Source organism: Mercenaria mercenaria, unplaced genomic scaffold (genome assembly GCF_021730395.1).
Source record: "Mercenaria mercenaria strain notata unplaced genomic scaffold, MADL_Memer_1 contig_2873, whole genome shotgun sequence".
NCBI classification, from domain to species: Eukaryota; Metazoa; Mollusca; class Bivalvia; order Venerida; family Veneridae; genus Mercenaria; species Mercenaria mercenaria.
The window spans coordinates 4,321-31,311 of NW_026460960.1; the positions used below are offsets into that span (position 1 = coordinate 4,321).

Genomic DNA, 26,991 nt, shown 5'->3' on the forward strand with positions numbered 1-26,991 from the left:
AATCAAGGCAATTCACGTGCTGTTAATACATAATTTTTATTTTTTTTAAATGCTTTACCAGGGACGTATGTATGTATTTCTGCCCAAACTGATATCTGGCATCTGCGTCTTGTTTCTTCCATAATAACGGGTAAACCTCTTCTTGTAGAATTAAAGATATAATGTAATTCGTAGTATGTTTAGCTGTATCAGTTTCCAACTCCAAACGTACTGCCCCCATTAATGTACGCACTCGCTTCTCTTAGTGTTTACTCCCTTTACAAAGCGTCGGTCCAGTTATTGTAAATAACCGTGAATGAATAAATACCGCGTGTAACTTGTGCTATTGTTCGTTTTTAGGAATCATATAAATAATTTTTGTTAGTATCAGTCGGTATGTTTTGACCTGATTTTTCGCAGAATTCATATAATAAACCTTGAAAGCTAGTCACTACCTTCGTACGCATCCGTATTCTAAATGTGTTCGTACTCAAAATAATTCAAATATAAAGATTCTTAACATTGTGTTCCTATTTATCAAATTTTTAAGTAATATGCAAAAATATGGGTAATGTCATGTTTAAGTAATGTTGTTGATATGTGGGTCCCGGTTATGGATATTTAAATCACGTTTACCGTTTCCAAGAACAACAGAATGGTAAATAAAAATGTACTGGAATCATTAGGTCATCACATATGCAAACAATAAATTTAGTCATCGTGACATGTTTTTTTATGCAACCTTCGGTCTCGGTCACAAACAATCCTGCGGGCTTCTGCAGACGTTAATACACAAAGAAACCGTGTATTATCCCTACATTATCGCTCGTCGTGTGTCGAGCGTCGCACTGTTGAGCATGTTGTGTAACAGGCCCGGACCAGGGTCGAGCCGCCTCCATCCCACAGTTGGCTGAAAAGTTACCAATATTCATCAAAGTTGCACACAACTATTTTGAAATAATAGTTTCTCAACATTTAGACCCAAACTGCCCACCAGAGGCCAACATACCTATATTTCGAAACTTCCCCTGGCCCCCTTAAATGAGGGGAGTACCCTCCATTACCTTAAAATTAAGACAAAAAATGCACTAGAGGCCAAAATATCATACCTGTATTTCAAAATTTCACAGGGAGAAAACCCCCTGACCCCCACCTCTAGAATGACAGGGGTACCACCTCCAATACATCAAAATTCATAATAAAAATTGAACTGGAGCCAAACATTTCATACCTGATCCCCATAAAACGAAGTTGAGTACCCTTCCAGTACCTCGAATAAAATAGACAAAAAATACAGCACCGGCCAACATTTCATACCTGTACATAGAAAACTTCCCCCTGTCCCACCTCTCGTAACTACAGCACCTCGTCGGTGACGCCTTTGTTCTAAACTGTTGCCCACACCCCACCCCACCCCATCTACTATTTCTAAATCCCGGTCTGTTGTGTAATGAAATTCTTCCATATCGACGCAAGATATGCAATACGACCGCGGTAGTGCTCAAACCTTTAAATATTAAATATATTACGTGCGTATGGCGCAGGACCATTAAAAAGCAAATGTGCAGTTCAGAACGTTGGGCCATTTCAGCCCTCATTGCATACTCATGCATGCAAGCGTGCACTTATCCAAACTTGTCTCTAAGTGTAAAGACTGTTGAACTTACCTTTCTTTATTATGCGACATTTTGCGTTGGCGTTGCGACATATAACGGTGGGCAAATTTTTGCGACATTTAACGTTAAAGGTGCGACATTTAGCTGCAGACGATTTTGCGACATTTAACGGTTGTTGCGACATTTAACGTCAACCTTGCGACATTTAACGGTGATTCCGACATTTAGCGGTGTTGCGACGTTTAACGGTGCCACAGACCTTAATTGAGACTTTGTTTCAACAAATTTAATCTGTTAAGAAAGTTTAAAGTTAGAACAAGAGCTGTTTGTAAGACAGCACTCTCGACTTTCTAATGCTTGACTCTGAATTAGAGCTTTGTCAGTAGAAGGGGCATAGTAGTCAACAGCTTTGAAAGTATGTGATGTTATATTTATTCACTTTTTGCGCTAAGGTGACGATATGTAACTAAAAAAAAATATTCTACGTAAAAAAGGGGCATAACAATTCAATCAGAGTTATGGGGATTGTTTCTCCTGGTGTAGACGTTGATAGTAAATAACTGTTTAAAGTTTTATGAGTAACAGAGATATATGACTCATTAAAACCTCGAAAAGTTGAGCTAAAAATGCTACATTTTCATAGCATTAACATTTTATGTCATGATTATGGTTTAATTTTATGCATTTTTGTATATTACATTTTCTTACAGCATTCTCAAATACATACATTTTTAATACACTGTACTGTATGCCAATGCTATTACCTTTTTTCACGAGTTCGTTTTGTTGTTCGCCTGCTGCAAATTTTTTTCAATCCCTGGTGAATTATTTTGATGTAAAAGGGCTGAACATTTTATGTTAAGGTTTTAATTAGTTCATCGAGAGCCACTTCAAGACTTCAAGACATTTCGCTAGCTCCTGATTTTCTCAAAATCAAAAAAAATATTTAAAATACTTTTTGCTCGGCGCCAAAATGTTTTCAGAAAAAAATCCGACGAACAACTTTTCAATTTGGTGTGGCATAATATACTATGTTCATCAGACAACAAATAAAGCACGTATATAAATATATGCTTTATTTATGTATAATAGACAATGCAACTGTCAGTATATATTTTACCTTTTAATATACTTACTTCCACAGTCACAGTACAATATCCAAATTGCTGTCTGATTGTTCCGCTATTCCTGTCAATATTTCTTGATGTATATATAACACCGGTTGCACTGTTTATAATAAAGAGTCCATCACCACAACTGCTATCTGTATGCAATGACATAATTAATCCCTTTGAAAATTCAAATATTAATGCCAAAAGTCTATTGTAAGATAGAAGACACTATCTCTAAATAGATTCGCTCGAACTTTACGTCAAGGGAATAGAATATAGAAATTTTCTGGAAAAGTAGTTTGTAAAATGTGACAATATATTCAAACAACGTGTGCCCTTTTTTAAATATATCAAATACACCGTTTATCCAAAGTAATGAAACAACATTCTTTTTATGGGCCTAAAAGGCAACAGTAAGTTGAGAGAGTTGACAAAGTATTCAACAAAATTTAGGTAGAACTATTGCATGAATATTTTTTTGGTATTGAGAACGCCTTCTAGAACTGGATGGTAGAGTGATTCGTTTCGGAATATTACGATGAGCTTATATTCTTCATTCAAATAAATTTGTATTTCTTTTCTATTGCGTGCGCTGCCTTAAGTCAACTTAGCTAAATCATAAATCCTGTGGTCCGTTTTTACATTTCAAAAGCGTTACTTCTTAAACAGTTGATTGTCATGTTCTAAAACTGAAAACCTACATGTTATTGAATAGTGAATCTTGTTTGATACTCCTGGGTCACCATCTACAGCATCCACTCGTGCTACCTCAAATCCCTAAAAGCATGCTTAAAATATCTTACGATGTCTAAACGAACATCATGAAATATATATATATATCTGCAACATAAAAAACACCCTTCAACGTGTCTATAGATAGAGTGGTTCTGTAAATAAAGACTATTATGTTCATTACATTTATGACTATAAATCAACTTTTAGAAGGATGAGATTTTCCTAGTTTCTTACAAATGTTTACTCTAGTGTTAGACTGTTCATTCGGCAAATACACGAAATGAAATAAATAATTATGAATTACAAATATTCTTTTCATGTCTAAAACTTTTAGGACATTTGATTTTCATCAAGATATTCATATGTCAAGCATTAGACAGTTATCTTACCTTTGGAGTATTTGCTTTGATAGGTTTCCTATGTATGCCAGTGAAGAAAGGCGGCTCGTCTTGAACGTCCTTCACGTGTATTGTGAATTCAGCTGTACTGTTCAGTCCTCCGTCCGGTCCAAGATCCTACAATTTTTAAGCATCGTTGAATTGTTATCCAAAACAATCTCGCACAGTAGCAGAGGAGAATGTAACTCTTGTGTTAAACATGATTAATTTGCATAACTAATCTAAATGTCAATAATGCTGCATAGTGATAACTATACATTTAATAATAAGTATGTCATTATTTGTTATTTTAACTCATAAGTGATTTAAATTGGCAAAAAAATGGTTCTCGTCTTTTGTATTCATTTAATCCAGTTATTGTTTCTGTATGACAGAGTTCCGCTTATAGCCGATGCTAGGTACATGTAACTGTCTTGCTGGGTGTTGCACATTTCTTTATCTCTTATCAATTTGAATTTGCTATTATCTTTGTTGGTTTTGTTCTGAATCAACGCTTTCAAAGTATCTATTTAAATGCCGTGTAGAGGTCGTAAACCAACTCCTCGCACCAAGACTCAATGTTGTTATGTTTTTGTCCTTTCGGATAATTTTGCTCAACCAATACTTCGTATATATTGATACAGTTCTTCCTACTACATTAATGTGTTCTAAACTAAAAGTTTTACATCATTACCCCTCAGGCCGCCAAACACTGGCTTATGTAGTAGGAAGTGTGTGTGTGCGTGCGTGCGTGCGTGTTCGGGTTTAACGTCATTTTCAACAATTTTTATGACTGAAAAAATGTTGAAAAAAAAACGTTACCCCCCGCCCCCCACTTCCTACTACATAAGCCGGTGATTGGCGGCCTGAGGGGGAATGATCTAAAACTTTTAGTTTAGAACACATTAATATACACACTCAGACAAAATTTACTTTTAAAAATACCCCTTAAAGATATGTACGAAAGAAAGTAATGGCTTTTTTTTCCATATAATAATGTTTCAGTTTCCATTAACAAAAACGGAAGCAAGCATTTTGACCTCTTTTAAAAATTATTGCTTTCTTGTTCATCTATAGACTGGGAATTCAGTCTCGCCATTTTATATTTTTAATTATTCTGTCGGAATATTTACAAATAAACTTGATAATGAAAGACAACGAACGTTAATTAACACTAATTACAGTAGTGAATATGCCCTTACACACACTTCGTTTATATGTTTGGTCAATATATCAATTGCCGATTATTCATTTCTTGCATTCCAGACGGGGATTTCCGGTATTTTTACCGGTGCTGGAAAAATCCATCTTACACCCCGGTGTAAGATGACTCTCGTGCTGTAAATGACGTATTGCGAACTAGATATATGTAGAAGATCTATGTAGTAATTTATATTTTATTTAAAAAACGGAATAAAAATTCAATACCTTGACAGTTCCTATTGGTTCCTGATAGTATATTTCTCGATTCAAATCACGTTATTTTAACAAAAATTCATAACGTTACATTGCAACTGATAAAACAAAAAACTAAACATTGTTATTTGTTTTGAAACGTCATGACGTCTTTCCTGTTTACGGATATCCGCGCTTTGTTTAAATACACTGCAATAAGAAATAGTTATAGAAAGAAAGCCGTTCGATTGATTTTATTTTTATTATTATTTCTTGAAACCGGTATGCAAGAAAAAGATTCTGTCACTGGTTATAGGTGCAGATGGAAATATCCGACTTTCGGGTAATTGTTTAGGGGGTTACTCGGCAGGGAGCCTCGTTACCGCCTAAACAGTTACCCTCGAGGCCGGATATTCCCATCTGCACCTACAACCAGTGAAAGAATCTTATATTCGAGGTGGTCTCTCTAGCACTTTTTAATCATACCGTGACTGGTTGAAGTAATTCAATCGTAGAATAGAACAATCAATATCATATTTAAGAATATTATTCTTAGATATATTCATAAAATATCTACCTTCGCTGTTACTATGAATTGATAGTAACTATTACTTTCATAATCTAAACACTGGTTTAAAGATACACTTCCGGTCACTGGGTCTATTGAGAAGGTCTCTTTGTACTTCTGTCGTGATTCGGGTGACTGAAAAATCATATGTTGACCTTAGTACATGATATAGCTTATAAATAAATATTAAAGCACTGTTTCCTAATAGATCTAAAAGATCATAAAAATAAGTAGAAATATCAATGATTCGTAAACACTTAAAGGCTACTTTGTATCCGAGATCAAAGGATAAATTACGTTATCTTTGATAATAGATATCATTGCCTACCTGTGCTTTAGGCTGAAAAAAAAGATATAACATGTTTTTGCAACATTAAAAAATGATAAAAGAAACAAAAAGTGGTTAAATACTTAGACAGCAACATTATGAATCGTTTGTGTTTAAAAGTCTTCACATTTTGAAATTCAGTTTATTTAACCTGAAGGGACATTTTAGAAAATGCATGTCTTTTAAAATAATTAAATTTAACATATTCCATGCTATTATAACTTAAGAAATAGGAAGGAAGTATGTAAATCACGTCTTAATAATATGCTGTATCGTTTTTTCAAATCACTGGAAAAAATGTAAAGAAAAAAAACTGTGTCCTTAGATTTTGAATCAACGAACTGTTACATGTAGCGTGAAAGATATTTGATTGACTTTGGGTTATATTTCAATACGGGGTGAGTTTCAGTCGCCCAGTGATCTATAAACAGTTTAATTAATCCATCTTTTGAACTGAAGCATTTAGTTCAAGGTACCCAATACATAATATATATATAAAATTATAAAATGACTTCACACGCTTGTTTAGATTTTCTTAAATTTAAATAGAATAGTCACAAACTAGTTTCGCCGTGAATGACTCAGCTGTGTGTCTAAATATAAATACATGATAGTTGTATTCATGTTATTAAACATATGTACTTATAGAAATATAAAACAATTCATACAATCAGTTAAGTAATGTATTGCCTTAATCACGTGTTATACATACCTCCATCAGGTATCTTACTCTTCCATTTGCATTGCTGTCTTTATCTGTTGCGTGAATATCCGTATATACAGTAACTGGCGTTTTGTTACACGGTAACTGGAAATAAGCATTTTAATCTTTAAAGTACAGTGCAAAGTATATGATTATTCGCAAAGATAATCAATGATGTTTTGGAAATATTTTTTTTTAAATGAAAAGATGATACAAGTTTTTTTCTCATACTATAAAAATAAAAAATTAAGTACGTACGCTTATGATCATGGAGAAGACGTACACTGATAAACTTAGACACAATAATTGAACATGGTCAGTAATTATGTAGGGCATTAACCTCGGCTCCTAGATTCGAACTTACACCCTCCTGATCTAGTGTCCATTTCTGGCTAAAAGTCTTTCCGAGTAGACTCAAGACAGACAAATTAAGCAGCATTTGTGTATATGCACTGCAATGGTCTTAGCATTTGAACAATATGAAAGTGATAAGAATGTGTACGTCCGTGTCAGAAAGCGTTGAGGTATGTTTCACATATCATCACCCGTTCCTAGCAAAGTAACAAAAGCTGACTTTTTATTGTTTTATTATTGACTTGTTTGTGATTTTTCTTCTAAATGATTTTCATAATGATTTGCTTCAATGTAATGAAACTAAAAAGACATATTGGAACAAAAAACCTAAAACATTTGTATGTCCATGATGTACAGTATTAAGATGTAAACACGAAGGTGTTGTCAAGTTGTTTGTTACGCTAACAATTTCTTAATATAGTTCTGTATACATTTGTTTAACATCACAACTTGGGAGTGCTGTTATACAAATTACATGTAATACATTTGATACATTTTTCTGTTAGTTTTTTGTTCGTCTGTTAGGCGTGTTGTATTAGAAACCCTTTGAAAATTAAAAATAAACATCATACCTCAGGTATTACCAAAGTATATGGTAAATTTTGGAATTCTGGACTACAGTCATTGACATCTTCGATGTAAACAGAGTGGTCGTAACCCACCTGAAATCAATAGCAACCTATTTATTGGCAACTTTCAGTTTGCTTGCCAAACAAACATGAAAAGGGCAAGGGTAGATTTCCCGAAGGAGCACCCCAGACACAACTATACAGCCATGTATCGCAAAGTTGGCTCACAACTAAAAAGAAGCTGTAACGGAAAAATATAGTATACATAAATATAAACCATACAGAATTATATGAAGAATTTTACAAAATTTACAATCGTTCCCATAAGAGGTCATAAAGATTTACAAAATAAATAAGAAGTGAATACTGGACTTAGTCACTTGCGTAACATTTAAACAAGCTTTTATTCTAAGTTTTACTATTATGGATTCTATGTTGCTGTTGAAACAGTATAAACAAACGGGATATCATATAAACAGGCAATGTAATAGGCATCAAAACAAATAATTTTGGCCGGAATGTACTGTGGAAAGAATGTGTAGTGTATACTGAAGGCATGAAAAATAATAGTATATGCAAATATTTGAAGTTAAATGTACAGTGCGGTAATACGGACATATGGAAAAGGTGCGATATATGGTCTTTGTTGATATTTACTTTATTAATTAGTAAACATTTATAGCAGGAATCACAGTGTGATCAACGCTAAAATGTGTTTTTCAAATAAAATGAACTGTTTAATAATTGTAAATACACTTATGCGATATTTTTTTCCAGCCAAATTATATGATCTTGATAGAAATTTAAACATAGAATATTGTGTAATGGGATCATAAATGTTTAAGCGTGATTTATGCATAGAATTTGAAGTTTGGTTAAAAACTTAAGACAATTAAAGTACAATTATCTGAATAAAAGCGTTCATTATATTTCTGAGACTGCTGTAACCGTGTCACAGACTTAAATGTTTTGTTTCAATGGCCTTACATGACCAACTGCCGCTTCACATGAAAAGAGCATTGACTAATCTAAAGACAGAAACCAAGTTGATGTTTTTCAAAGCAATGGAAATTTTATGATATTTAATGCAATAAAAGTTTTCTGTCAAGGATGTCACTCCTAGCTGTACGACATATTCAAAATTAACGAGACATTTAATTACTTTAGTTACCTATATATCTTATTATCATAAGCAGTGTGACATGTCTTATCCAATTTGTTTTAGATATTTAGCAGACCAGTCCAAAAAATATAAAAGTTTTTCCGTGATAAAAAGATACAAACCATGAAAGATTTTAGCTATCAAAATGTTAACGTACGTATAATCTAAATGCAACGAAGCGCTATGTCAGAGCTAATAAAAACAAAATAAAACTGTTTATTGAAAACAAAAGTTTATTTGATTCAATGATATTTAAAGCTGCACGCTTTCTGTTTTATTTTAAATCCTAAGAAATTTAGTTAATAACTGCAATAGAAAGAAATTGCATAATGATTCGTTTCATTTTAGTTTTGTTAGAAAAAATATCGAAAACGTCAATCTGCTATTGAAATAAAGTTGAGGTCGGGGGAGGGGGTGCGGTAGCCCCATTTTGTATAAAACACATTAAAATATCATTTTTCGAGAATGAAAGAATTTCCAAAATTGACGTTGAAATTAAAATGCTGAGAAAATTTCAATATTTGATCAAAACTACAGCCATTTTGTTTCGAAAGTAACCTTAAAAAACTAGTTGATTGATTAGTTTCCATTTGAAAAGTATTTCTGCAAAGTAATTTCTCTATATGAAAGAAATGATCATTTAGTTATATCTTTAACAGTCTTTAACTTAGGATGCATAAGAAATATATAATTCAAAACATTGTAAGCACTTTAATTGCTGACTCCTTTGTAAACTATTCTCTTAAACTGAAATCTGACATTATTATCTCTCGATTTTAAAAATTCTTTCAGCTTCATGGAATGCTTGAAGATGGCTTTTATATAAACTCAGCTTTCGCCATGCATTTCTTGCCCTTAAGATTGTTTGAAACCATTCACAAAGTTTATTTTACAAATGCTTTTAGCTTTGCAACATTGTCTACCATGTACCGCCGACAGTTCCCATTGATATTATTCTGATCAAATTCTTCCGCACACAGTTAACAAAAATTGCACGGTTGTTAAACAGGACCAGCGATTTTGTGTAAAACAATTTATGTGATAAAATCTAAAAGGTTATAGAAATCACTGACACGTCTTCTTCCTCAAGAAAATAGAACTAAAATAACATGAAGTGCGGCCGTGATCACAGCAGGGCTCGATCCTATGATGCACATTAACCATCAGACAATCGCTTGTTTTTTTTTCTTTGAAAGGTTTAAGTCTTATTCTGGTCCACATAATTATACACATTTTCCTTTTGTTATCATTTCCCTTAAGACAGTCTATTTAAGATCTGTAACATTTTTGAAAATAGTTTTCGTAAAGTATTACCTGATTGTGTTGGTTGTCTGTTATTGATAGGCTTATCTTCAGAACACTTCCCTGAAATAACAATTAAGATAGAGTCTGATAAGTGGACTACCTAGAAAACAACATATACAGGTTATTCAAATATAACTTGTTTTCCTTTAAACTTTTGAGACGGATTTGTTTTCAAAAATATTCGGAAACTGACGAACAAAGCTGGACAAACTAGAACTGTCACAGGAGTGACTCATACCCCCGCCATACGGTCTTGTCACAGAGGAATGGCAACCATAACTAATCTTAAAAATACTTAGAATAATATAAAAATGTCAAAAAAGCTTAATACTTAAAAAGAAGTTTACTCGTCTTTGTAATACTTCATCCTGGGCTTCCACATATAAGTAATACTAGTATAATTATGTGCCCTGAATGAGGGATGAGGTAAATATAAAAAATCTCAAATATTAGAGATACACTAAAACTGATACAAACAAGTGTCATACCGACCCATGTTACCACAGAAAAATGTATTTATATTTTACATAGGACTGATAACAAAAATGTTAGAAAAATACCTAAAATATTGAAAATCTAAAAATAGGATTTCTAAAAATAGACTAATTCCTGGAATTTAAGGGGAAGAAACTCCGTACAAAAGTTGAAAAGATTACTTCCCTTCGACTCTAAGCCAATCAGAATGAGATATAGTGAAAGTACATCAAATTTAACCTTAAATTCTAAGTAAAAGGGGACATAATTCAAGAACAACTGGTGTCAGAGTTATGCACCTTGTTCTCATGATGTGGGTGATGAGGTGGAACATCTATTTTAAGTTTAAATAAAATCCATTCAGTAGTAACTGAGATACAGTGAATATACATCAAAATTAATCTTTAATTCTAAGTAAAAAGGGGCATAATTCATGAAAAATTGGTGTAAGAGTTATGCACCTTGTGTCACATGATGTGGGTGAAGAGGTAGAACATCTATTTTAAGTTTGAATCAAATCCATCTTGTTATAACTGAGATATAGTGAAAATACATCAAAATCAACCTTAAATTTAAAGTAAAAAAGGGACATAATTCATAAAAAAATTGATGTCCGAGTTAAGCACCTTATGTCACATGATGTGGGTGATGAGGTGGAACAACTATTTTAAGTTTGAATCAAATCCATTTAGTAATAACTGAGATATAGTGAAAATACAACAAAATTAACCTTAAATTCTAAGTAAAAGGGGACATAAATTATGAAAACTTGGTGTCAGAGTTATGCACCTTGTGTCACATGATGTGGGTGATAAGGTGGAACATCTATTTTAAGTTTGAATCAAATCCATTTAGTAATAATTGAGATAATAGATTTCGGGACGCGACGGGATACGGCGGGACGGGACGGGACGCGACGAGACAAAACTGACTCCTATATACACCCCCCCCCCCCCAAACATGTTTGGTGGGGGTATAACAAAATGATGTACATTTCAAGGAAGAGCCTTTGATATCATGAGCTGAAAACGACGAGAAAATAAAACGAAAACATCAGTTTTATTTTGAATATTTTCCTTGAAATATACACAAACAGTTTAAAAGGACAATATAGATTTTGAAAGCAATGTTATTTTCCGATGCAAAAAGTGTAAAATATTTTTAAAACCTTGGTTGAAACATAAAAAGTGTTTTTGAGAAATGTACACTGCAGAATTTCATCAAATATTAAAATCTGTTGTATAGATTAATATCAAACATTAAAACATTTTGAGGCTAACATTAATGTAAATTTACATTACCATAGTTCTGCACATTTCATGAACCAAAAATCATGGTTTAACGCCATTTATCCGTCTAATAAAGTTCGGACCCAGAATTCGGAAAGTAATTCTGCGTATATATGTCATCACATGATTGTACACATTTATAAAACATCGGCATTACTTTCTTTCTAAATCAATACATTTATTTTACTTACCAGTGTTTCTCTGTCCAGGGGTTTCTTAACTGTTACATTTACCCATACATCATTTCCACTTCCGGACAGTTCAATATTGAAATATTCTGAAGTTTTATCATTACCCGGGTTTACTTTTATTATGTCATTTGCATCAGAATCAGAAATGTGAAATCTACAGACTGTACCATCTGAAACATATATTAAAATACTGTAAATTATACACTTAGTAAGTAATAATTGCTTCTGGTGAAATTGAATGACGGACGATAAAAAGACAAAAATAAAGTTGTAAAATGTCAAACATATACTCAATCTACGAGTCGAACTTTTTAACGTAACGAAACATACTTTATCTGCTGTAATATAAACGTACCACTATGTATCATTGTGCTGCTACTAAATTTATTTTTATGCTTCTAAAGTTGAAGGATTGCCATTAAAATGTGATTCTTTCAAAAAAATAGGAAAATGGTAATTTTATCTAGGTTTTATTTCCTTACAAGTTTTCGTCAAACACACCTACATGTACTCCCTTTGCTGAATGATGAGTTAGGAGTTCATAGGTCAACTGACACTTGCTCTTCTTAAGTGGCAATTAAAGTCTTACGGGTTTCCCTATACTTTTTCAACCAATCCAAAGCCGCTCCTTAGTTATATGTACATAATCTATTCATATAGTTATAACGTTATTCTAGTAATGCATATATTCTCCTCTATTGAAATGTTGTTATTTTTTCACCGAGAAGGCGACAATATTCATCTGGCTACAGTTGTTCAAACGACCAATGTTTATAAAATGTATAAGTGTTCAAACCAGTTCAAAATAAGGAAGAAATTGAAATTGAAATGACTCATGTTCACCTTTATTAAGATTGTACAAAATCTACCGCAGATTATCACGGCCCTTTGTACAATGTTGCATTAGTCGTTAATCAAAGAAGTGATTTGTGTAACAGTTTTTTTTACTATTTTTAAACAAGAGGGCCATGATGGCCCTATATATCGCTCACCAGAGTTGATCCGGCCTACTGACCTAGGTTTTGACCCCACATGACCAAGAGTTGAACTTGACCTAAAGATCATCAAGACAAACATTCTGATTAAATTTCATAAAGATTTTGTTACAACTGTGGTCTTTAGAGTGTTCACAAGCTTTTCCCTTGATTTGACCGGGCGACCTTGTTTTTGACCCCACATGACCCAGATTCGAACTTGACCTACAGATTATCAAAACAAACATTCTGACTAATTCTCATGAGTTTCAAACTTAAGTTATGATCTCTAGAGTGTAGAAAACATTTTCCTTTGATCTGGCCTAGTGACCAAATTTTTGACCCCACATGACACAGATTCAAACTTGACCTAGAAATGATTACGACAAAAATTCTGACCCAGTTTCATAAAGATTGAATTACAACTGCGGCCTCTTAATTTCCAAAAACGTTTCCTTTGATTTGACCCGGTGACCTAGTTTTTGACCACACATAACCCAGATTTAACTTGACCTAGAAATCATCAAGCCAAACTTTCTGACCAAGTTTCATAAATATTGGGACACAACTGTGGCCTCTAGAGTATTCACAATCTTTTTCTTTTGATTTGACCAGGTGACCTAGTTTTTAATCCAACATGACCCAGAAATCATCAAGACTAACATTCTGACCAAGTTTCATAAAGATATGGTCAAAAATATGGTCTCTAGAGTGTTCACAAGCTTTTCCTTTGAACTGACCTTCTGACCTAGTTTTTGACCATACATGACCCAGATTCAAACTTGACCTAGAAATTTATAGGACTAACATTCTGACAAAATTTCAAAAAGACTGGATTACAATTGTGGCCTCTAGAGTGTTCACAAGCTTTTCCTTTGATCTGACCTACTGACCTAGTTTTTGACTCCACATAACAAAGTTTCACACTTGACCTAAAGGTCATCAAGACTAACATTCTGACCAAGTTTCATAAAGATTGGGTCACAATTGTGGCCTGTAAATTGTCCACAAGATTTTCCTTTGATCTTATCTACTGACCTAGTTTTGGACCCCCTACACAACCCAGTTTCAAGCTTGATCTAGAAATCATCAGGACTAACATTCTGACCAAGTGTTATAAAGATTGGGCCATAAATGTGGTCTCTAAAGTGTTCACAAGCTTTTCCTTTGATCTGACCTACCGTTCTAGTTTTTAATCCCACATGACCCATTCCAAACTTGACCTAGAGATCATCAAAACTAACATTCTGACGAAGTTTCATAAAGTTTAGATCAAAACTGTGGTCTCTAGAGTGTTCACAAGCTTTTCCTTTGATATTACCTACTGACCTAGTTTTTGATTTCACATAACCCAGTTTGACATTTAACCTAGAAATCATCAAAACTAGCATTCTGACCAAGGTTCATAAAGATCGACTCAAAAATGTGGTCTCTAGAATGTTCACAAGCTTTTCCTTTGATCTGACTAACTGACCTAGATTTTGACCCTACACGACCCAGTATCATATTTTATCTAGAGATCATCAAGACTAACATTCTGACCAAATTTCATAAAGATTGGGTCAAAAATGAGGTATCTAGGGTGTTCACAAGCTTTTCCTTTGATCTGACCTACTGACCTAGTTTTTGACTCTATATGACCCAGTTTCAGATTTTGATCAAAGATTATCAAGACTAACATTCCGACCAAGTTTCATAAAAATTGGGTCACAACTGTGACTTCTAAAGTGTTCACTAGGCAAATGCTGACGGACGACGCACGACGGATGTTTTATTCGATGATTTTGACAGGCCTGGATCACACAAGAGTTCTAAAAAAGAGTGTAATATCGAGCTCTGCAAACTTTTTGTTAGATTTCTTCTATTTTTGCATTTTACTTCTCACTAGAAAAAACAACAACAACAAAACAAAATACTAAACTGTATTACCTGTTCATGCATATTACCGAAAGTAGACAAGGCACATACAAAATATGGAATTGGATGTCTATCCTGATAACTGTTTGATATGTTTCTCATAGATTTTTCTTATTTATTAAGTAGACACTAAAACTGACAGAATATTGAAATATTACATTGCTGGAAGCTAGAAAATTTCACTTTGGGTGCAAAAATTATGTTTGAAGAGGCAATTTAATTGGTTTACAGAAGATCAGTGGGTCTATTAAGCCCTGAAAGGTTTCGGGGCTCTTGAGATATTTCTCTACAATATTGATTATGTCGGTGTGACTTTAAACTAGTAAGGAACAAAGGCATTCTTTTAAGATAATGTAGTCTTATAATGAATTAATACGTTATGGATTTTAAACTGAAATTGCTTGTGAAACTGAAACTGCTAATGAAGCTGAAATTGCTTTTGACTTTGCTTATGAAACTGAAATTACTTATAAACTGAAATTGTCCATGGAACTAAAATCGCTAATAAACTGAAATTACTTATGAAACTTAAATTGCCGTTTCCCTTTAACGTAATATTGAGCACCAATTGCAGTTTAGAGAAAAGAATATGTAAATCCCGATTAAGAAGTTTGTAAGTTTTTGTATACTATACTGGGCTTTAGATAATAGCATTCTTTACAATATACTTTATGTTATTTGTAGTGGTATAGACTTCAAAAACCACATACCAAGCTCTGCCAAACATAAAACCTAACTCAAATCTAGTTAATATTACATTGATTTAGATAATGATAATTATAATAATAATAACGATACTACTAGTACTAGTACTACTACTACTACTACTAATGATGTGAATTTAATCAAAGTTTTTGCTTGCTCTTTTGAATTTAAGAATTATTAGTGTTCTTCATTAAGGTGTCATCTGTTCCCTTATAGACCACACCTCCGATAGTTTACGTAAGAACTAGAAAACAAGAAACACTTGTGTTTTTGGTATAAGCCGTAGGGAACCGACAGACCGACTGTTTTAATTTTTCCATCACAACATATCATACACTTTTCTAACATTATTTCAAGATAAACCTAAATCATTATGTATACATGACAATGCTCAACATAATCAAGAAATTACGACAAAGCATTAATAACAAATGTATCAAATTCATATTGAAGGTAACACATCTTTCAGCCCTTAATGACTTACAAAAGATATATACGTGTATCGTGTTCTGTTCCCAAGGCTGAATGGAAAAGACCTCTCATTCTTACACGCACGAAAACTTCGTGCAGAAAATAAAACGACGCCTATCGGAGTTACTGGACAAAGGGAAATAAATTTTCGTCTATTTCATCATTTCAAACGACGAAAATTACATTTCCCTTATAGGCCACACCTCCTATAGTTTACATAAGAACTAGAAAACAAGAAACACTTGTGTTTTTGGTAAAAGCCGTAGGGAACCCACAGACCGACTGAACTAAAAGAACGGGCTGAAAAAGTGCGTGATTATTCTAACATAATTAAACAGAAACTAATGTATCGTATCTATTCAACTTGAACATTTAAAGACCTAATGACAGTGAAACGTTTAAGCGCTCATCAACCGAATCCTTAACATAGCCATCTTTGGCCGACTCACTGAGCCATCTACCGTAGCGTTTAAACAACCTATCCGGAATACCCCTATTAGCGGCAGAGGTAGCACCTCCGGATCTCAAGGAATGTAGACAAAAGCGACTAACATCATTAACATGTGGTCGTATTGCTTCCAAGAACAAAGTCCTAAGGTTGCTATATGCTAAATGCTTTACACCTGATCTGGTTTTGTAACCAGCCTTAGTTGCTGATAAATGACAAAATATAAACATATCAGAATCACATTGTATATCTACGGTGCCCCTAAAGTGACATGTTACACACTTTTTTTCCATTTAGGTAATGTGAGACTTTTTTATTATTTCGTTTAAACGAAATAACTTATTTCTAAGTTCACAACTGGGCACAGAATAGTTCCTGTTCTCGCAATAAGAATCCATGCACCATCCCGGTACTTGTCAGTCTTACTTGACTCAATAAATACACTCATATAAACTGAATTAAACAAAATGTTACATCTACGTAACTTTAACAGTTCTGCACTTCTTAAGACTATAGAATAGGCTATTAAACAAGCACAAATCGTCCTCTGATTCTTAAGGTTACCTTCCACAAATAGTATCTTATAAATCTTAGTCAACAACTCTATAGTTACTGGCTCTTTTTTAACCACAGGCTTAGAAAGTTTACGTTTTGCAGCTTCCAAAATATTTTTAACCAAACTAGAATCAGTCGGAGCAGAAAAATCAAACAGTTCATGAAACCATTTTATAATAGGACTAGGCGAATTTGCCGACTGAATTAAGGAAGCCAAATACAATGCCACATGAAACGCCTTGTCAGGCAAGGTATCCTTACTGTTAAGTCCATTACTCAGACCCCAACATCTCCAACGTTTAAAACCACGTTTGTAACTTGCAAACGTGTTCTCTGCCCGAGAAGCTGTGAGTAAATCCGGCAGCAAGGAGATCTTGTCCACCAAGACGTCAGGTAGCTCTTCAATGTTCTCAGCATAGCACTGAAAAAATAGAGGTAAAAGAAAACAAAATTAAATAAAATTGCCTGTAAGTTACATCAACATTTTAACAGTTAACGAATGCATAAAACCAAAGATGCATTCTAAATCCCTACAGATCAGCTCACGCGGAAAACCCACTTTCCGTTTTTCCTCGAAGGAAAAATCTTGCATAGCGAGGAATTCCTCCGAGTACTGCCTAATTCTGACTCGGAGTACCGACTGTTATAGTTTTATTACTTTAGCGGAATTTCGTCGAGTCACTCCGAGAAATTACTTGACGGAACTCCGAGTCGAAATTATACAGGTAACACTATAATGATTTCCGGTATTTTATGGCCACTCCGCGCGACTCCGAGTCTGTAATAAACAATAAATCGGTCATTTCGAGTGCCGCGAGATGATTTGACGAAACTTCGAGGCAGTATTTCCTAACTTGGACAGATTTTTTTATATAATTAGCTTGTTCTTTTAATTGAATGTATGAAACTGTTGTGAATTTTGATATTGAAATAGTTTCTGACCATGCGAATTAGATTAAGAAGTATGTTTATGTATAATAAACTAAATTATCAATCATACGAAATTAAACAAACTTTCAAATCACCGCCGTTAAAGGCAAGTGATTTGTTACATTTTGATCTTTAAATATTTTCTGACTTTGCGAATTGAATTTAGGAAAAAAGTCGTGTAATAATTTATGCACTAAATTAAGAATAATTTATGAATAGATAAACTTAAAATAAGTATTAAGAATTATATAAAACAAAACAAAATTTCAAATAACTGCCATTAAAAAATAGTGATTTTTTAAATATTATATTGAAATAGTTTCTGACAGTGCAAATTAGACTTAGAAATAAATTGATGTAAAATGGACTAAATTAAAAACTATATAAAACTAGATAAACGTTAAGATAATGGCCGTGAAAGAAAAGTGACCTTTATTTATTAATGAAAATTATAAGAGAAATGATTAATTTTCATTATGAAAATGGTCTTTCTTTAATGTATTTACTTGGAAAGAATTATAAATAGGATAAAAAAATACTACTGCCGTATCCACTAAAAAAGTGATGAAATATCATAAGTAAACAAAAAAATATGGTTTATTTTAAAGTAAGATAAAAAATATTACAGTATTATTTCTTTTTACAAATACTGTGTTATTTCGCTTATACTAAGTAAAATATAATCACCCTGCCCCGAGTAATCTGAAATCTGTCCTCGAAGTTACTCGAAGGCCCTTTTAAATTTGTATAGGTAATTAATTATTCGTCTCGGAGTCACTCGAAGGAATTCCGTCAAGTGATTCGGAAACAAAAGAAACCAATATAAGTGTGTATTCCACTAATTGGATTTTATCTCGAGTGACTTCGCACAAATCCTCGGAGTCAGATAGCGAAATTCCTTGACCGAAAATGGCTGACTCGAAGAAACTTCGAGTCGGAACCTTGGTACTCGTTTTGGCCATCCTCCGAGGATCGAGTAGAATGGGTTTTCCGCGTGAGCTGATCTGTATGCGCAGATACCCGCACATAGTAACTAACATGCCGATACCGGCACATTATAATATGACATACGTCTCTGAACATGACATCATAAATCTAGCAATTATAACTGCATACTATACACAACAGTATATTCTATAAACATAACCCTATGTACAGATGCCCGCACATAGTAGCACTACGCCGATATCGGCACATTATAATATGACATACGTCTCTGAACGTGACATCATAAATCTATCAATTATAACTGCATACTATACACAACAGTATATTCTATTAACATAACCCTATGTACAGATGCCCGCACATAGTAACACTACGCCGATATCGGCACATTATAATATGACATACGTCTCTGAACGTGACATCATAAATCTAGCAATTATAACTGCATACTATACACAACAGTATATTCTATTAACATAACCCTATGTACAGATGCCCGCACATAGTAACACTACGCCGATATCGGCACATTATAATATGACTACGTCTCTGAATGTCACACACGTGACAACATAAATCTAGCAATTATAACTGAATACTATACACAAGTGTATTTTATAACATAATCTTATGTACAGATGCCCGCACATAATAACGCGTCCTTGACAGTACACACGTGACATAGAATGCACGTGAAAATTCATAACAAATTCTTTAAAGCTAATATTTAAAGCAAGCATATTGAATTTTTAAGTCTTCATTCCCAAACATTCCTGCACCATTTTTGCATGGTATATAGAAATTTGTATTAGTAGCTAAATAGAACCAGTCCCTAACAAACTTCCTAAAAGTTACCATCAAAAGTACATAGTTATGGCCAAAAACTGGCGGATTTACATTCAGGGACAATGAGAGTACCTCGAACTTTACAACTCTGCATTTTCTTAAGAACTCTTGCTACAAGGGGTGGCACATATAACCCAAACACACGACCCCAGTCATAGATAAAAGCATCAACACCTGATGACCTATAACACCAGAATCTTGAATAAAACACGGGTAATTTTGCATTATGTTCAGATGCAAAAAAAATCTACATCTAATTTCTCCCACCAAGAGTGTATCATAGCTAAGATATCGAAACCGATAGCCCAGCTATTTACCTCTTCTATCTTAGACAAGTAATCTGCTTTGGCATTTTCGTCACGAGGGATCCATTCCATTTCTAAGTGAATTGAGTGTACCAAGGAAAGATTGAAAATTTTCATATCTATGTCCTGCAAATCTGGTTTCATAGACCCCTTTTGAACAATGCTACAAACACTAGTGTTATCTGTAAACCACTTTACCCTCTGGTTATTGAGGATATGAATTAACTACCTGAGTACTCTATATACTGTACATAACTCCCTCCATGCGGAGGATCGAACACTCTCGTCTGCTGACCAAGTTCCGTGGGATACCCTATTAATAGTCCCAACTTCGTACCCGGCATAAGCCGTGCCAGAAGCATCACTGTAAACAATTTTTGAGCATGCACCAGACAAATGAAGATATTTGACATTCAGTGAGCTTAAGGTATTTTCCCAAAATGATAACTGTTGTAAGCTGGGTACGGACAATTTAATGTACGAGTTCCAGGTTCGAGCTTGCATAACATCCATACTCAAATATCTGGTCATAATCCGTGAAACAGGACCGATAACTATACTCATGGAAATTATTTGGCCTATAAAGCTAGCTATAGTCCTAACAAAACTCTGGATTTACATTTAATTTCGCGCAAAGTACCCAAAGCTTTGTCTAACCTGCGTTGCGGAATACGTACAGTGTAATCTACTGTATTTAGAAGCGCACCTAACCATTCAAGTATCTGAACAGGTTGCCAAACAGACTTATCAAGGTTGGGTATAAGGCCCGAATCTAGCAAATCTTGCTTTATATCAAAGGCTAATTTTGCAGTATAATCATATGTACTGGCAGTGCCAAAACCGTCGTCCAAAAACGTAATAACCATTTTCCCCTCACCTCGTCATTTTTTAATTAAAGGGCAGGTAAATTTAGTAAACAGATACGGGGCTACCGCTAGCCCAAATGGGAGGACCAAAAATTTATAATAACAAAATGAACCAGACTCATCAACAAATGAAAATCCTGTATTGTGTGTGATCGTATAATATGTCCAAATAAATGATATGCAGAGTGTATGTCAATTTAATCATCCAACTATCCTTCTCTAAGTACATAAGAGCAAGTCTTAAATCTTCATATTTAACAGACTGCTTCCAAACATGTTTGTTACCCAATCTCAAATCTAGGATCAAACGTTTCTTTCCGCTATTTTGAACAGAGACAGATAAGGGATTGACAACTGTGGGTGCTTTACTATAGTTTTCAATTAATCGCTTCCGTAACAAAAGAACTTTCCTTTAACGCAGACGAATTATTGTTCAAAATTGATATACCTGGTAAAGAATAAAAAGGAATTCTATAAGCATATCTAATTGTGTCTAAAATAAATTGACTAGCACCTATTCTATTCCAAAAATCTAAATGATTTAACAATAATTTCCTTCTGACCTTGTTCGTAAACAAAAAAGTCATCCGTGAAACGGTCATTTTCATGTACAAATGATCTAAAAATAGAATACTCATCTCTAATATCAAAATCTGGTTTTTCCACGGTGTTTTCCGCATCGACTTGGAATGTCTCATTTTCTGCCGGGTAGATCGGGTTGTTGAGCGTTCCTCGTGTGGGGACAGTTACGTCGTAGGTGATTGAATTCTCCACAAGCGAAGCATGGTCCATAGGGCTGGTACGGAACGGGGCCTCGTGGTCCGTATACTGGGGAGGCTGAGAAGCCACGAAAGGACTGGACTCTACCATACTGTTGCGACGGTACCTGGCGAAAAGAACTCCTTTGACCTGAGCCAAACATACGTACAACACCAATGCTGTCAGAGAAGCCATAACCGGCGCTGGGTTTAGACCTGTTCTTAGAAGTCTGGCGACTTTTCTTCTTCTTGACAGCTCTGCTTTCGGCTCTACTGATACGAGATTCGTCTTCGCTGTCGCTCGCGAGCGGGTTCTGTTCATACTGTCGGACGGTTTCCCACCCTCCGTCTGTACTATCGGCGATACGAATATGCTTGTTTCTGATGTGTAGCTTGTCACGTGACTCAGTAATTAAGTCAGACACATACTGTATTTTGCCGTTTTTTACACCCCACTCGGCTTGTTTCAATTTATCGTCCACCTCAGAATTAAACTCGAATTGCACTCGGTTGACTTTAAATTTCCAACGAATGTCTTATTCTCAGATTTCAACTTTTTGATATCAGAAGCTGACAAAGAACGTTCACGAACCTTGTCTTTTATAGAAGAAAGTTCTCGTTTCTGCCCTCTCAATTCTGTTAAAATTTCCTTCAGTTGGTCATTTATGCCAGAAGAATCCTGCTGCGTAGATAAGCCGGATTGTGACTTCTCGCTGTTTCCCATTACACGTAGTCTGTATTTAACACAAAAAATGTAAACGTCTATCGTGTTCTGTTCCCAAGGCTGAATGGAAGAAAAACTCTCACTCTTACACGCACGAAAACTTCGTGCAGAAAATAAAACTACGTCTATCGGAGTTACTGGACAAAGGGAAAAAAATTCGTCCAATGCATCATTTCAAAAGACGAAAATTACATTTTTCGTCAAAGATATCATATATGATTATTTCTTTTATTAAAGACAATTAATTAAGATTCTTTTAAAACTTACTGAAATCTTCGGGTACAGTTGAGTAGGAAGAGCCAGTGTGATCGGTTGTCGGAGTACCTGCTTGAGTGCAGCCTAAATAAAATTAAAAATGTTATATTTTTAAATCTACGATATAGATACATTTACTGTGATACTTGCATAAACAGTGATGTCCTTTGGATGAAACCTTAGCTATGGACAGCTTCTGTCACTACTATTTTGACAGACATTATAAATCAAAATGGTCCTTACAGATATAAATAATCATACCTACTTACAAATGACATTCAGAAAAAAAGAAAATACATTTAATATGATAGGTCAACAAGTTTACCACCCTCAAAATGAAACCCTACATGAATATTTGAGCGTAAATTGTGTTAAAGATAAAAATAAAATACTGATTGTTCTTACTGGACAGTCATTTTGGTGAGCTGTTTGTAAGATACTTTTGCTCCCAAAGATGAGTTATCCAATTTTTAGTCCCGTTGAGTGGGAGCGGTTTTCAAGGTCCAGGTCTATTTGACATTGACCTTTGACTTGCTGACTCCAAAAACAATAGGAGAGCCTTCTACTTCTTAAACTTAAGTTTGAAGGTTCTTGGTCAAATGATTTCAATGTAAAGGTTCTTGTGACCTTGGCTTTTGACCCATTGATAAAAAAAACAGTAGGTGCCATCTACTTCATAAGTTCGATCGTGCTATCAAGTTTGAAGGGTCTAGGCCGTGTTTTTCTCAAGTAATTGAAAGGAAACTGTTTCTTACTTCAGGTCTTTTTGAACTTGACCTTTAACCTAGTGTCCCAGTAAGGACCATTTACTTCATCAACCGACTTGAACTTTGTGCGTTTCTAAAGTTATTGAGCAGAAATCATTTTCAAAGTACAATCTCTGTAACCTTGGCTTCTGACTTACTGTCTCCAAAAGCAGTAGGGGTCTGTACTTCATAAGCCCAATTATGCTTGTAAATTTAGATATTCTGGGTAAAGAGGTTCTCAATTAATTGGGAATAAACCATTTTCAAGGTTCAGGCCCCTGTGACCTTGCCCTTTTACCTACTGATCATATAGCAATATGGTCCATCTTTTATAAGCCGAATTATGCTTCCAGGTTTGAAAGTTCTGAGTCAAGTGGTTCTCAAGTTGTTGGATAGAAACCGTTTTCAAGGCGTGACCTTAAACGTTGCCCTACTTACCCTAAAAGGAGTAGGGATTATCTATTTTATTCGCCCAGTCAAGCGATTAAGTTCGAGGGTTAAGGGGTTCTTATGTTATTGGGCGGAAAACGTCCGATACCGACTGATGGACTGACCGAAATACCGACATAACTGACAGAGCAAAGCAGTACATCCCGACTTCTTCCAAGGGGGAGGGGATAACGTAAGCACATACCAATAAAAATCATAAATATGAAAAGAATGTCTTTTCTACTCATTAAATCCATGGTGTCCGTTCTCTTTCAGGTAATCCTGTAAATTATGAATGGAAAATATTTACAGAGATATTAACAAGGAAAAATAAGGCAGTGAACTATTTCTAATATTTGCTAAATATGTTAAGAAATTTGAGTATCAAATCTCTGATAACGGAAGGAATTTAACAATTTTTTGTCACATTATTTACAATTTATTTGTGTGCGAGTGATTGTTTTATTAAATGATAAAAACATTTTTTTTATCTTTATTCGTCTGGCATATTTTCAAAAATAGAACACATGTCTACCACAAAATTAACAGAACTAAAAGGTTTTGTAGGCTATGCCATTTGGTAAATAAAAGTAAGTCGATGCTATTTTTTTAATTGGCGGTACCAATATATCGGTTTTTTATACCAATAGAAGTGGTTAAAACATTAAACAATTAGCATGTTTACGGTTCAGAAAAAAAAGGAAATGCTTCAAACCTAGCTAAACACAACCTGTGTAAAGAAATAACCTGGCTCTAACGAATTCCAGTGCCTTAAACTTTAAGAGAGACTGCGTGCGAATGAAAAAGTTTTTCTCTCAGATGTGGTCTGTTTATACATTTGACTCTATTTATAGAGGTCATAAGTGTAGGATGTTTTGACAACAACGGCTATCGGAATGTCTAATATGGTACGAAGTGTGTTTATATGTAACATACGACAATGAAACAATCTGGAAATATTTAATAGATTAATACATGTAAGTATCGCAAATCCAAAAAGAAATGGTAAACCATGTTAAGTTTCTAACTTAAACAAGCCAAAAACAAGATTTTCTTTCATGTTAATTGAAAGAAAAAAAAAACAATTTACCTTCAGATCACATTGATTTCAACACCTTATTATGTTCATTTAAATTCCTCACATATTTGTAAAGATGGATCAGTTATCAGTCATTGATAGTGCATCATGTCGACCATAGCGTATTTTAGTGATAAGTGTTATCTAAAACTTGTTAAAAGTAATAATTTCAACAACGAATATTTGTGACAATGTTTGTTTAATTTGCACAAGTACGTTGACACTACCTGACAAGCGATGTGGTATCCGTCATTGCTACCAGTAATCGTTATCAATATTAAGTTAAGAAGATAAACGGAAATTTACGATGGTATGTTTAGGACATATTTTTATTTATCATATACCTATATAAATTCTGTAAAAATCGGCTTGTTTTTCATAATTAAATATGAAGAGACAAAAATTCCGTATTGTACCTTTTAAATTCCGTATTGTACCTTCCGTATTGTATGCTGCCGGACTATTTTCATTAATATGCATGACCCGACACATTTCTATAAATAGCGCACATAAAAACTTCACTAAGTTCCATTTAATATCGATAAACATTGAAGATTTCGTTCAAGAACAAAACAAGAATCAAAATGGTAAAGGTATATAATAAAAGGGTTATTATAACAGTAGCAAGATCTGGGACTTTGTATTCGGCTCTCGTGAATTTTGCAAGGTCGGATCACACTCGGCGCTTGCGCGCCTCGTGAGATCCGATCTGGCGAAATCCACTCAAGCCGAAAACTGCATCCCAGATCAAGCTAATGTTATAATAACCCTATTTTATTTTTTAAGATTAAATTATCTCGTGCGAACGACATCTTATCTCGAGCGCAAGATGTCTTATCTCGTGTGACATCTTATCTCGAGCGCCTGACATTTTATCTCGAGCGTTCGACATCTTATCTCGTGCGCACAACAAATGATCTTGAGCGCTCGACATCTTATCTCGTGCGCACGATATCTTAATTCGAGCGTTCGACATCTTATCTCGTGCGCACGACATCTTATCTCGAGCGTTCGACATATTATCTCGAGCTCTCGATATCTTATCTCGTGCGCCCGACATCTTACCTCGTGTGCTCGACATCTTATCTCGTGCGCACGACATCTTATCTCGAGCGATCGATATCTTATCTCGTGCACACGACATCTTATCTCATGCGCTTGACATATTATCTCGTGCGCACGACATCTTATCACCGTTTCACGTATTTGCAGGGTTGTAATTAAAATACACAAACTGATAAGAAAGGCAACAGAAATTCAATGATGACGCAAATGAATAAATTTAAGTCCTTGAAAAAAAAAGATTTAGTATGTAGGCTTCGCCCATATATTAAAGAATTTCCCCGTTTCCCCCTAATTCATGCATGCAATTTTATAACTTTCTGACAATGCGCGAATTTATACTATCAGTCGAACTGCGAGTTGTTGTTATTCTAACATTGATTATGTTCGATTAATTTTTAAGATAGGATGACCAATAATCCGCATTGCTCTCCCAAATGATATGATAAACTTGAACTTTTGGGAAGTTAAATAACGTCTGAATGTCGTGCGCACGAGAAAAGATGGTGTGCGATCGAGATAAGATTTCGAACGATCGATATAAGATGTCGTACGAATGAGATAAGATGTCGTGCGCACAAGATAATATGTCGAGCGCTCGAGATAAGATGTCAAGAGATCGAGATAAAATTTCGTGCTCACGGGATAAGATGTCGAGTGATCGAGATAAGATGTCGTGCGCACGACATAAGATGTCGAGTTCTCGAGATAATATGTCAAGCGCTCGAGATAAGATGTCGTGCGCACGAGATAAGATGTCGAGCGCTCGAGATAAGATGTCGTGCGCACGAGATAAGATGTCGAGCGCACGAGATGA

The 26,991-nt window shown here is 34.5% G+C and overlaps 1 protein-coding gene across 1 annotated transcript; it reads right to left on the reverse strand.

The window, feature by feature from the left end:
- Nucleotides 1–2,715: 2,715 nt before the first annotated feature.
- LOC123563891 (cadherin-related family member 1-like) lies at nucleotides 2,716–25,280 on the reverse strand (the record flags this gene model as incomplete). Its single annotated transcript, XM_053533568.1, has 11 exons — nucleotides 25,125–25,280; nucleotides 24,240–24,316; nucleotides 22,872–22,943; nucleotides 12,158–12,327; nucleotides 10,213–10,263; nucleotides 7,740–7,829; nucleotides 6,823–6,918; nucleotides 5,792–5,917; nucleotides 3,832–3,957; nucleotides 3,409–3,484; nucleotides 2,716–2,859 (listed from the first exon to the last, which is right to left on the reverse strand). Coding segments are annotated over exons 2-11 (1,003 nt in total), but the record flags the coding sequence as incomplete, so codon positions are not given.
- Nucleotides 25,281–26,991: the final 1,711 nt, after the last annotated feature.